Source organism: Alligator sinensis, unplaced genomic scaffold (assembly GCF_000455745.1).
Source record: "Alligator sinensis unplaced genomic scaffold, ASM45574v1 scaffold448_1, whole genome shotgun sequence".
Classification (NCBI taxonomy): domain Eukaryota; kingdom Metazoa; phylum Chordata; order Crocodylia; family Alligatoridae; genus Alligator; species Alligator sinensis.
Genome location: NW_005841870.1, coordinates 1044912 through 1057534, shown reverse-complemented (window position 1 = coordinate 1057534; position 12623 = coordinate 1044912). Strand labels below are relative to the sequence as shown.

Here is a 12623-nt window from a genome sequence, read left to right as displayed (position 1 = left end):
CCGCACCCCTGTTTTTACCCCCCCCCCCCCCCCATGCTGCACCTTCCTCTCTGTGGTCACTTGCTGTGCCTGTGTGCATTTCAGTGGTGCTCTGTGTTGGCTCAAAGGTTTACTTATAGCAGGTGTCTTAAAGCAGGCAGTCTTTGGATCAAAACAAGGAAATGTCTCCTCATAAAGACTCATTTGCAAGTTGGTCAGAAGACAAGCACAACTGTTTTATCAAAGTTTGTTTTTTGGAAATAGATGAATGGGTCATTGTACAACTCACCCAAATTCTCACCTAATGAGCAATTCATATAGATAACCCACTTTCCCTCAAGTGCTCAACCAAACTATCAGATAAATGATGCACAAGGCCATGGGAACAGAACCAGGGAGGGCCTGCCCACTAGGGCACAAGGTCAGGCTCTCTCTTGTGCTGTCCTCTTGGCCCAGTGAATCTTGACTTTTTTGCTACTTGCAGCACATTCAGCTGGAGGGTAGAGAGAGCACCTCTGCCCAGAATAGCCCTTAGTCTGGGCACTCTCCTAAAACCATATGTATTTGAATCCTTTCAGGAAGAGAAGGAAATTAAACTCAGGTCTCCCACTTTTGGGGTGAATCCTTTAACCACTATCTAAACACATGAGGAAGGGAATGGCAGCATCATCACCACTTGTTTTAAAAGATGGTGGCAGCTGCAGCCCTATTCTGTTGAGCACTGTCAGGGTTTGGCAGCAGCTGACTGGGAGTTACCAGGGTCACAGATTAGACCAAGGTGCTTAAGTTCCACTTAAGTCCTTTTTTTGGATCTAGTCTTTACTATCAGACAGCTGATGTTCGTTCTCAGAGCTCCCTTGGTAGCTGATGATCTGCCCTACAAGTTGGTTAGTTTCTGCTTTTTCCCCAGATAAGACTGAACATTCCTGTTACCTGAAGCTTTCAGGGCGTTACGAAGCTCATAGGAGGACATGGTTCCAGATTTATCCAAGTCAAAAAGAAGAAAGATGTTCTGCATGGGAAAAATGTAGCAATTTCAGCAATGAGTTATATAAAGGAATCTTCTAGCACAGCTGAAACACATGCAGAAATAGTTTATATATGGTTTTCTAGACACCTGCTTTTTACAAAGGTAGCATAAGTTGACTGAACCCTTTTGGATTTAAGGCCTATTGCAAAGTTACCAGCCAGCACAAAGGAGTGGATCTGGTGAACCAGGTAGTTCTTTCTAGGTCTATGTTAGACTTTAGTCTGGATTCAGTCCAAGTATGGAACTGAAGACAGATCTGAGATCCATCTCTCATTGTTGTACGAAGCAGATTGTGGTGAAAAATCAGTCCATATTTTCAACCTGAAGTATTCAAAAATAATTGGTTGGCCTCTGTAAAATTGTCAATTTTTAAAAAAAATCTTTTTTTTTAAAATTTGGTTTCTGAACCTGTAAGGTTCATTCTCTTTCTATATTTCTCTACAACAATGAAGGTAGAAACAGAAAAAAAGATACAAAACTTTTAGATACAAAATGAAGATTCTCATGTAGTCACTTGTCACTGAAGCTTTTAGAAAATCACCAAATATCTTGATAATTGTGAAGATTGGAAAAATTGATTTAGGGTATGTGACCCAAATGTTAAATATTTATGAAGTTGAATTTACAGTCCATATTTTCTTTATGGGACAATAAACATTGATCTTTGCATTATGGATGAGTTGGAGCTACTGTTACAATCACTCTAACTGCATTCATCAGTAATATCTGGAAATCTCTCCATTTATATCTTAATAAATCATTTTTTAAAACTTGTAATTAAAGGAGAGATTAAGTCAATGACCCAGAAGAAAACTATTGTGACTTCTTATAAGACCTCCAGGAAGCAGAGAATTACATATTTCACATGCTTGGCTACAGCATGAATTTGGAGTAGACAATTAAACCCCACGGGGAAACAATTATGATGCCTTATTTGCATACACAATTTCAGCTGCCCATCTTACTGATGTATATTCACATGCTTAAATTTATTACTATAAGTAATGGAACTCTAACCAACTGAGCTAATTGGTTGCCTAACTAAAGTTAAGCACATGCAAGTGTTTGTAGGCCTGGGACTTAATTGGTTAATACTGTTTCAAACCTTAAAAGTCTTGATCTCTAAATAGATAAGCAGTGACAATGTACTGACTCCTCAAATAATTATTTCCCACAAGTGGTGAGTCAGCACTTTCTTCTTGTGCAAATCAAGAGTAATGGAATCCTCTTAAGTTTTATTTTGATTAGAGTCCAGGAAAGTACATTTCTGAAATTCCTTACCTCAAACGTAGTTCTTTCTGTTTATAATAATCTCTGATATTTTCAGCAAGACATTATGGTTCAGGGTCTGGAAAACTATAACCATCTCATTTTCTCCAGACATAAAAATGCTTTTAAGAACTCATGTTCTAAATGCTGGTATTAATGTTGTGCTTTTAAATACATGGTTCTTAATTTTTTTTACTGCAATAATCATATCAATTATAATAAATAACAAATAATAACATAAACGATTAATATATAACAAAATAAATTAGAAAAAAAGATGCTATAGGATGAATATAATCACATACTATCCACTTCTTTAGTTTATCCCAGAAAATCTTGAATTCATTAAATCCCAACTTCCCATTACCACTGGACTGTTATGGCCCACGTTAAGGAAAAAAATCTGGTTAAGAGAAATTCCTTGTTTCCTAAAAATTATTCAGTGTTGTACCCTTACATAGATAATATTACCTACACTAGGGAGCTTGGCATGCTGCCTAGTCCAATACTGTGATATTTGTTGTAGAGTAGCTCAAAAAATGACAATGACTGCAGTTAGAAATCTAGTGGAACATTAAATGGTAATAACTAATAAGCTAGCTAAATAATGCAGACTTCATGGAAATAATGGGGAAACAAACTATTCCAAAGCAAGAGCATCTTTGGATTTAGATTGGCAGTAAGTGACTCAGGGAATTCAGTTATCTGATAAAAAATACTACTATATGCTACAGGAATTGCTTGACCAGTTCACTATGACTTGCTAACTTAAGGCCAGATTCAACCAATGCTGACCCTGTAAAAAAATAATAGGTTTATTCGTAGACTAAAGCTAATGGACTCTGGCAGTTAGTGTTTGGGACTTCTGTTGTCGAAAGCTGTGGTAGTTTTCATAGACAGGGATCTAGACTTGTCTGAACTTTCCCCTTTGTCACGTGGGTTAAAATCTGTTCAGCTTTTGCTCGTTTCTGAGGGTCTTGACCTTGCAAAGGGCTGATTTCCATGGGAGTTTGAGAATATTCAACATCCCAGGAAATACACAGCATGGGGCCCTGTTTGGAAATTTAGTATAAGCAGGGACTGCTGGACTTGTTGACCATTTTTTCTACCTCCTTCCCCACCGCCTAACCTTTCCATGTTTATTTTTTGTGACAGAGCCCTCCTGTAATGCCCATCTATGCAGAAAACATTCATATAGGCTCAAATAATGGACTCTACATTAGCTGTTACCACACAGAAAAGAGACCTGGGAGTCATTGTGGACAGTTTGCTAAAAACATCACCTTAGTATTCAGCAACTGTCAGTCAACAAGGCAAACAAAATGTTAGGGTTTATTAAGACGGGAATTGTAAACAAAATTGAAAGTATTATTATGCCCCTCTATAAACCTATGATACATCCATACCTTGAATACTGTGCCCAGTTCTGGTCCCCACGCCTCAAAAAGAATATAGAAGTACTAGAGAAGGTCCAGAGAGGGGCAACAAGGATGATTAGTGGTATGGAGGGGGTTTCACATAAGAAGAGACCAAAGGGGTTAAGACTATTCAGTTTAGAAAAGAGACACTTGAGGAGGGACATGATAAGTATTTACAAAATACTAAATGGTGAAGAGAAAGGAAATAGGGATTTATTATCTACTATCTCTAACAATACAAGAACCAGGAGTCATAAAATGAAACTGGTAGGTAGTAAGTTTAAACTAACAATAGGAAGTTCTTTTTCACGCAGTGTGTAATTGAAGTATGGAACTCATTGCCACAAGATATTGTAGAAACTGACAGTTTAGCCAGATTCAAAAAGGGATTGGACAAATTCTTGGAGGAAAGGAGCATCAGTAGCTATTGAGCATGAGAGTCAGTGATAAGGCCTTTGAATCAAACTTCCTAGACCTTAAATTCTGGAGGCTGCAAGTGAGAGAGGAACAGTGGAAAAACCCCCTGGTCATACCCACTTCATGCTCCCTTTTAGCATCCACTCTGCCACTGTGTGACAGGCCAAATTATTGCCTAAGGAATGTGGGCAAATGCCCACAAGGAAACATTATAAATCTCTCTTAGAAAAGGAGGCCACTAGGTAGACAACAACTGATTTCTGGGGACAACAAAAGACATAACATGGATGGGAGTGAGGTCAGAATTTTACAGCTAGCGTGATAAGTGGGGGCACCAAGCAGAGAACACTAGAAAGCACCTGCTAGCTGTCCAATGAGTCCAAGGAGCCAGTGGACTCTGTCCAATGATAACAGAGATCAAACAGCCCCTGTGTGACACAGGAGACTAGGCTAGATGTACCTATGGTTTGACCCAGTAAATGGCAATTCTTATGTTCTTAAATGTTCAAAATCAGGCAGTCATGCCTAATTTCATAGTTGGTAGTGTCAGAAGGGACCTGAGCAGATCATCAAGTCTGACCCCCTGCCATGGGCAGGAATGAATACTGGGATCATATGACCCCAGCTAGGTGACTGTCTAGCCTCCTTTTGAAGACCCCCAAGGTAGGAGAGAGCACCACTTCCCTTGGAAGTTGGTTCCAGCTCCTAGCCACCCTGACTGTAAAGTAATGCCTCCTGATGTTTAGCCTGAACCTAATCTCAATCAACTCGTGGCTGCTATTCCTTGTTACTCTGCGTAATGCTCAGGGGAACAGGGCCTTTCCCATTCCTCGCTGGTCCCCCCTAGTAAGTTTATAGATAGCCACCAGATCCCCTCTCAGCCTTCTCTTGTGGAGGCTGAACAGGTTCAGGTCCCGTAGCCTCTCCTCATAGGGCCTGCCCTGCTGCCCTGACCATGCGAGTGGCCCTCCTCTGGACCCTCTCAATGCTGTCCACATCCCTCCTGAAGTGCAGTGCCCAGAACTGGACTCAGTACTCCAACTGCGGTCTGACCAGCGCCACATAGAGGGGGAGGATCACCTCCTTGGACCTGCTCGTGATGCATCTGTGGATGCATGACAAGGTGCGGTTAGACTTACTGACTGCGTCCCCACATTGGCGGCCCATGTTCATCTTGGAATCAATAATGACTCTAAGATCCCTTTCTGCCTCTGCACTGACGAGAAGGGAGTTCCCCAGCCTATAGGTATGCTGCTGGTTCTTCCTCCCCGGGTGCAGGGACTTGTCAGTATTGAATCCCATCCTATTTTCATCCGCCCACCCCGTAACCTGTCCAGATCTAGTTGTAGCCTGTCTGTCCCTTCTAGCATGCCCACCTCTCCCCACATCTTAGTGTCATCCACGAATTTGAACAAGGTGCTTCTCACCCACTCGTCCAAGTCACTGATAAAGATGTTGAACACTACAGGCCCCAGGACTGAGCCCTGGGGGACTACACTGCCCACATCCCTCCAGGTCGAAAATGAGCTGTCTACCACCACTCTCTGGGTGCGGCCCTTTAGCCAATTTGTGACCCATCTGACTGTGTAGGCATCAATGCCACAGTCGCCTAGTTTTTTAATGAGAATGGGGTGAGAGACAGTGTCAAAGGCCTTCCTCAAGTCCAGAAAGACGACATCCACCATGACACCTGCATCCAAGGATTTTGTGACCTGATCATAAAAGGAAACCAGGTTGGTCTGACAGGACCTGCCCCTAATGAACCCATGTTGGTTGCCCCTGAGCATAATCTCCCCTGCTGGTCCCTCGCAGATGTGCTCCTGGATAATTTTCTCAGCCCATAATTTAAGCACCTACTTGTTTGGTCTGATGTTAAGTGGCTCTGGACACGCACAATCCTCCCCCACTAGGATTACAGATGGACCCAGGGGAGGCACCGCCATGCCTAGAGTCAGGGATGACCTAGTTAAGGAACTTTTGGAGGGGCTGGATGTGCTTAAATCAGTAGGTCCAGATGCTCTCCACCCAAGGGTGCTGAGGGAATTGGCGGGGGTCATAGCGGGGCCCCTGGTACGGCTTTATGAATGCTCATGGGACTCTGGCCAGGTAGCAGGGGATTGGAAAAGGGCCAATGTGGTCCCCATTTACAAGAAGGGGAGAAAAGAGGACCCGGGTAACTATAGGCCAGTTAGTCTCACCTCGGTCCTTGGGAAGACCTTTGAGAAAATTATCAAGGAGCACATCTGCAAGGGCCCAGCAGGGGAGGTAATGCTCAGGGGCAACCAACATGGGTTCATTGAGGGCAGATCCTGCCTGACTAACCTGGTTTCCTTCTATGATCAGGTCACAAAGTCCCTGGACGAAGGCATCGAGGTGGATGTCATCTTCCTGGACTTCAAGAAGGCCTTTGACATTGTTTCCCACCACATTCTCTTAAAAAAACTAGGTGACTGAAGCACTGATGCCTACACAGTCAGATGGGTGGCAAATGGACTAGATAGTTGCACCCAGAGAGTGGTGGTGGATGGGTCGTTTTCAACCTGGAGGGATGTGGGCAGTGGAGTCCCCCAGGGTTTAGTTCTGGGGTCTGTACTGTTCAACATCTTTATCAGCGATCTGGATGTGGGTGTGGAAAGCACACTGTCCATATCCACTGATGACACCAAGTTGTGGGGCGAGGCGGGCACGCTGGAGGGTAGGGACAGAATCCAGCTAGATCTAGACAGGTTGCAGAGGTGGGCAGATGAGAATAGGATGAAATTCAACGCAGACAAGAGCAAGGTGGTGCATCTAAGGAGAAGGAACCAGCAACACACCTATAGGCTGGGGAACACCCCTCTTGGCAAAACAGTGGCAGAAAGGGATTTTGGAGTCATTGTTGACTCCAGGATGGACATGACCCTCCAATGCAAGGAAGCCGTCAGTAAGGCTAACTGCACCTTATTGTGCATCTACAGATGCATCACAAGCAGGTCCAGGGAGGTGATCCTTCCCCTCTATGTGGCATTTGTCAAACTGCAGTTGGAGTTCTGTGTCCAGTTCTGGGCACCGCACTTCAAGAGGGATGTGGCTAGCATCGAGAGGGGCCAGAGGAGGGCCACTCGCATGGTCAAGGGGAAGCTGGGCAGGGCCTCCCAAGAGAGGCTGAAGGGCCTGAATCTATTCAGCCTCCACAAGAGAAGGCTGAGAGGAGATCTGGTGGCTGTTTACAAACTCACCAGCAGGGACCAGCAGAAATTGGGGGAGGCTCTGTTCCCCCGGGCACCCCCTGGGGTAACTAGGAATAATGGCTACAAATTGTTAGAAGGCAGGTTCAGGCTGGACATCAGGAGACATTACTTTACAGTCAGGGCTGCCAGGCTCTGGAGTAGACTCCCAAGGGTGGTGGTGCTCTCTCCTACCGTGGGGGTCTTCAAGGGGAGGCTGGACAGATATTTGGCTGGGGTGATATGATCCCAGCACCTGTTCCTACCTGGGGCAGGGCGTCAGACCTAATGATCTGTTTAGGTCCCTTCCGACCCTAAACACTGCAAAACTATGAAACGGAAACTAATAAAGGTACTTCGGCACTTCTGAAAATCAGGGTATGCATTTAGGTGCCTCATTGTGGATATAGGTGTCTAACTTTACACATCAAGTTTTAAAACTTTGAGCCATGGAAGACTGTAACTTGTACATTTAGTAGAATATAATAGAGGGGGTCTGCGCAAATGTTTCATGTGATTTAGACTCATGCTGGCTCACCCCTCCTTACATTTGCTATGAATTCTGTGTACAGCACTGTTTTGACTAAGCTCCACTTGCTTTTGGTGCACAAGAATAAATTTTCCCTGGTTTGCTCAAAATTAGACAGAATTTTGCTTGATAATTTCACCAACTTTAGGAGGAGGCAAGGAAAAGGATTAATATCCTGCATTTGAAAGCTTGTCTGTGTCTATCCCAACTGTGCAGTCGATCCAATAAAAGATATCACCCACAACAACCCTTTCCTCTTGCATACGTCTTGGAGCATTGTGACTGCAACTTCATTCCAACCTTACACTACACTGCACCAACTTTAGAAACTACATTTGACCAACATGGGTTGAGCTTTGATTTTGCAGCTGTATCCCAGAGGAAATAACGTTGTTTTTGTTTTATTTTTTTATTGCAAATACTCATGGGGATCTGTCATCTATTCAAGGAAAAGTTAAACAAAAGCAAAAAAGGAAAGAACTTAGTGGCTAGATAGGCTCAGATAGAGCAAGCAGGAGCCAGATACCACGTTAACATTACTGTTGCTTTGCCAACTATAGTAAAGGATTAGATAAATGGGCATCCGGTCATTCAAGCTGGAGAATCAAAAAGCTTCAGTAGTAACCAAGCAATTAAAAAGAAAGGTATTTGCTATGAACCTCAGTGCAAGGATCTAGCTGAGAGAGATTCCCAGGTTTTCCAGCTTGCAGCTCAGTAGTTCAACTATCCACATCTTAAATATAAATCAAAGGGGTGAGTTTTTCAGAAGTGCTCAGCACTAGAGTACCTCTATTTGCCTACCTCTATTCCCACTAAAGTCAGTTCCCACTGATGCCTGTAGTAAAAGCTGAGTGTTTCTGAAAAGTCCCACCATAAGTTTCAGTAGTTTATGCTGGGCTATAACGTTTACATTTATTTGCTGCACTTAGTGTACCTCCACCTCATTGCAGTACCATGCACATCCTTAGCCTTAGGAACAGGGAAGACAGCTACAGGCACTCATACATATTCAGTATCAGCTTGGCTTTGAGCCTGGAAGTATTCCCATAACATTTGAAAGGATACATCCATAAGAGAAATAATGTTTCTGCATGAAATGAGGCTTAATTTCTTGAATTTGATACTCTTTGCTGTGAAAAGATGAAATAAGAAATACATCACTGGGCAGAAAAACAACAATCTAAAAATGTCTAACAGCATAAAGAAATGTAATGCATTCATTAGCAAAGAGAACATGCTAAAATATTACATCTAATTGGAAAGGAGTGAACCACAGGGGCCAAATTTATAAATCTTGCACACAGGAGCAACCCTACTGACTTCAGTGAAAGTCTCATTTAATATCCCTACTTATTAAGAGTAAGGCCTGCAGGGCTAGATTTGGGAAAAATAAACTGGAGTTTCATTAACAATCAGTCAGGGAACTTTACCATCTTGACAATCTGAGGCTGCAGAGCAGGAGTGACAGGGTGGGGGTTCTATTTATTTTTGTGTTTCACTTGAAGGGTGTTACATTTACACTTGAATGACTCCTTAAAAATGAGCATCTGATCCAAAGTCAAATACTCTTCCTGGGAATTTAATGAAATCTACTATTATTGGCTTTAGTGGGTGTGGGCTCAGGTCCTGAGAATTTATTTTCTAATATTTTGCTTGTAGAAAAAAATTGATCCCATGAGTACAATAGTGTCCACCAGTTAAGACTTGTAAGAGAACTCTTGTAGGCCAGTACTACCCCACTCCAGCTCGGGCTTCTTAAAATATCTGTGGAGGAAAGGATGCAGTCGAAAAAGGGGAAAATGTGACCTGAGGGAGGAAGGCTGGGATCTGTCAAACACATACTGCTGACATGATGCTTAGGACTTGAGACTGGAGTCCCCAGAGCAGGCTAGGCTTGAGTTCTCCCTTCAATGGCAAAGCTAGGTTAGGAAAGTTTCCAGCTGACTCTTCTTTGGGATATAGAGAAACAGAGAGGAAAATGCAGTCTCCTTGACAAACAGCTGGGAATCCTGGACTGGGGAAAGCATCCCAGGAGAGAGGGGAGGCTGTACACTCCTCCCTCTTTCCTAGATAAGAAGAGACTTACAAAGGAACTGGGTGTGCTGAACATTTCTTAAAGGCCTTTACCACACTGGGTCTTTCAGGAAATAGGGTATACTAGTGGTTGGATCAGGGAACTTGGATCCTGTTCTTGACACTACCATTGATTTACTATGTGACATGTTGCTAATTGCTAAACTGAGCCTCATTTCTCCCAAATGGAAATGGTAAAATGATCACATTTATAAGGTATTTAGAAATCCTTGTGTGAAAGGCGCATGGGAGCTTTGCCCAGTTTCAGTGCAAATGTGTTTAGTACTGACACTTACTTTTTTTCAATACCGCATTCAGAACATTTTCAAGTTCCTCTGCAGATATCTCCAGGTCCTAAAGTTGTAAAATGACAGCAGTGGTTACTGTTATGTCTCTATATTGGGTCACTATATTTGCAGTACATTTGTGATTTTTGCAGGACATCTGTGATTTTTCACTCACCTCTCCTGAAATTTGTTCAAACAGTGCCCGGAATTGTTTTTCCTCATCAGTTTCCTGTTGGGTTACGGCTGGATTAGGGGGCTACAACAAAAATGGAGAAATATTTAAATAAATAAATAAATAAAACTTGCTCTCATGTGTAGATTTTTACCTATTTTTCAATAGCAGGGCATTGAAAAATCCTCTGTATCTTGACAAGAGAAATGCATTTATGATTTTATTTCGCTTGGAATGAAAGTCTTAACCCTCCCTGTCTTCAAGTGCATTAGCAATGATTACCTTTCATTTCTTATTGTCGGTGCTTTTACTTACTGCTAAGGAGAATGACACTTGAATGTTCAAAAGCAAAAACTGCTTACTGACTTATCATAAATGTGTTGATATTTCTCACCCCACAATATCCCATGAATAAGTGTGTGTGGGTAGTTGAATGTACATACATATTTGGGAGTTCTTAGACTTTCATTGTGTAATAGGATTCTATATAGTAGCTTACTAAAGGCTCAAGGCACAGACAGAACTGACAATGTATGCCCCATCTGGCCCTTGAAAGTCTTTAAAAGGGCCTGATCTTGCCACAGTCTGAAGCCTTATTACATGAGGGTTAAGATGAAGGTGCTCCAAAGTGAAGCACCTTCATTAGCTTCTGTCTGCATATGCTAGGAGCAGGGCTCAGCTGACACAGCCTAGTGCTGCTCCCAGGACTGTTTTCAGAATGGTAGTGGGGGAAGGGAGTGGAGGAAGCTCATTCTGAAAGTTGCCTAGCCAGCACTGGAAGGGACTCCAATCCACCTACCTCTCCATTCCAGCGTGGCTGGGAAAACCCCAGAACGGACCTCCCTCCCCTGCCTTCTCTCCCATCCTGAGACAAAATGCAAACTGGGAGGGAGGACCTAGGGGAAGAGGCTGAAGAAACACAGCCTCTCTCCCTATATTGGTTCCAAATTGGAGCTCAATCACCCACCCTCGTGACCCAACAGCTAGCATCTATTGTGTCAGGAGGATCAGTCTAATTCATGGTGCTTTCTGTGATGTGCCATGAGTTAGACCCAGGAGCTGCACTTCCGTCTGCACCTTCAGGGGAGCTGTTAGTGTTGAATAGTGAGCTATGATGATTTATACCAACTGAGGATCCAGCCCTTAATTACCTTCTGGCTCCAGCTATTTACCAGCAAGCCCATGAAAAAATATTATTTTTATTATTATGGTTGTTTTATTACAACCAACATAACAGCAGATTTCAGTCACGTACAAAATAACAGTGCTTGCATAAAATTCTAGGAAAGAAACCAGCTTTGACCAAACAAGGCACGTCTACATGGGCCATTAATACACAGCAATAAACTGTGGAGTTTATTACTCCACAGTTTATTGTTCCTAGGAAGCTCCAGGAACAATATATATCTAGCACAACCTTTTGTGCGTATTTACAAGTCCCAACCTTGCTGTGGAGTTTATTAGTTTCATGTGCCCTAATAGGGGCACATGTGTAGACACTGAGATGTTTACTGCACAGTTAATTAGTTTATTGTTCAGTAAATGTCTGATGTATACATGTTCCTCTAGTATAAATAAAACATGCTGGATTATGCTGAACTAATCCATAGCTCTGTATACTTACCTCTGGGAGATCAATGGCAACATTTTCATCCAGATCCCTGAAGGAAACAAAATTACATTCAGTAACAAAAGACTTTGCAGGAAATCCTTTCTGTTTAGATTTTTCAGAGGCAAATATGGGACAAAGTATTAACTTCTGGAAAAATGTACCCTTATATAGAGTCTCAGGTCCATGTACTATTTTAATCAACCCACAAAATAGTTTGAGTGGGACTTGTATGGTACAAGTGTTCATTCCACTCTTCATACAGTGTACAAAGGCTTTTTCTGTAAATAACTTATTCCCTTTATTCAAATATGTCATTCAGATAGGAAACAGATAGGAGCATTACTCTGCATGAAGAACTCTATATATCCTGAAGCAGTGACTGACTCTTCAGAGAGACATAGTTAGCTGTGTTAGTCTGAATTCAAGTAGAAGGCAAGGTAGATTTGCACCTTATAATCTAACCTGGGGTGCTCAACCCCTTGCCCACAGGCCAAACTGGCCTGCAGAGCCATGGCATCCAGCCAGCAGGGCTTCACAAGGGTGGGAAATCTGGCAGTGGGGGAGTGGTTGTAATTAATACTGCTATCCCTTCCCTGCTGCCAAATTCCCAAGCCCTGCACAGCTGGGTCCA

At 42.8% G+C, this 12623-nt stretch overlaps 1 protein-coding gene across 1 annotated transcript in view; it reads right to left on the bottom strand.

Annotated features, from left to right (window-relative positions):
* CAPN9 (calpain 9) overlaps positions 1-12623 on the bottom strand; it is a 48576-nt gene that overhangs the window by 3376 nt on the left and 32577 nt on the right. Inside the window, exons 12-17 of the mRNA XM_006016979.2 lie at positions 12005-12041; positions 10384-10464; positions 10218-10275; positions 8914-8978; positions 2584-2652; positions 913-991 (exon numbers count right to left, since the gene is read on the bottom strand). Coding sequence (XP_006017041.1) covers positions 913-991; positions 2584-2652; positions 8914-8978; positions 10218-10275; positions 10384-10464; positions 12005-12041 — 389 coding nt within the window. The remainder of the gene's footprint in view (positions 1-912; positions 992-2583; positions 2653-8913; positions 8979-10217; positions 10276-10383; positions 10465-12004; positions 12042-12623) is intronic.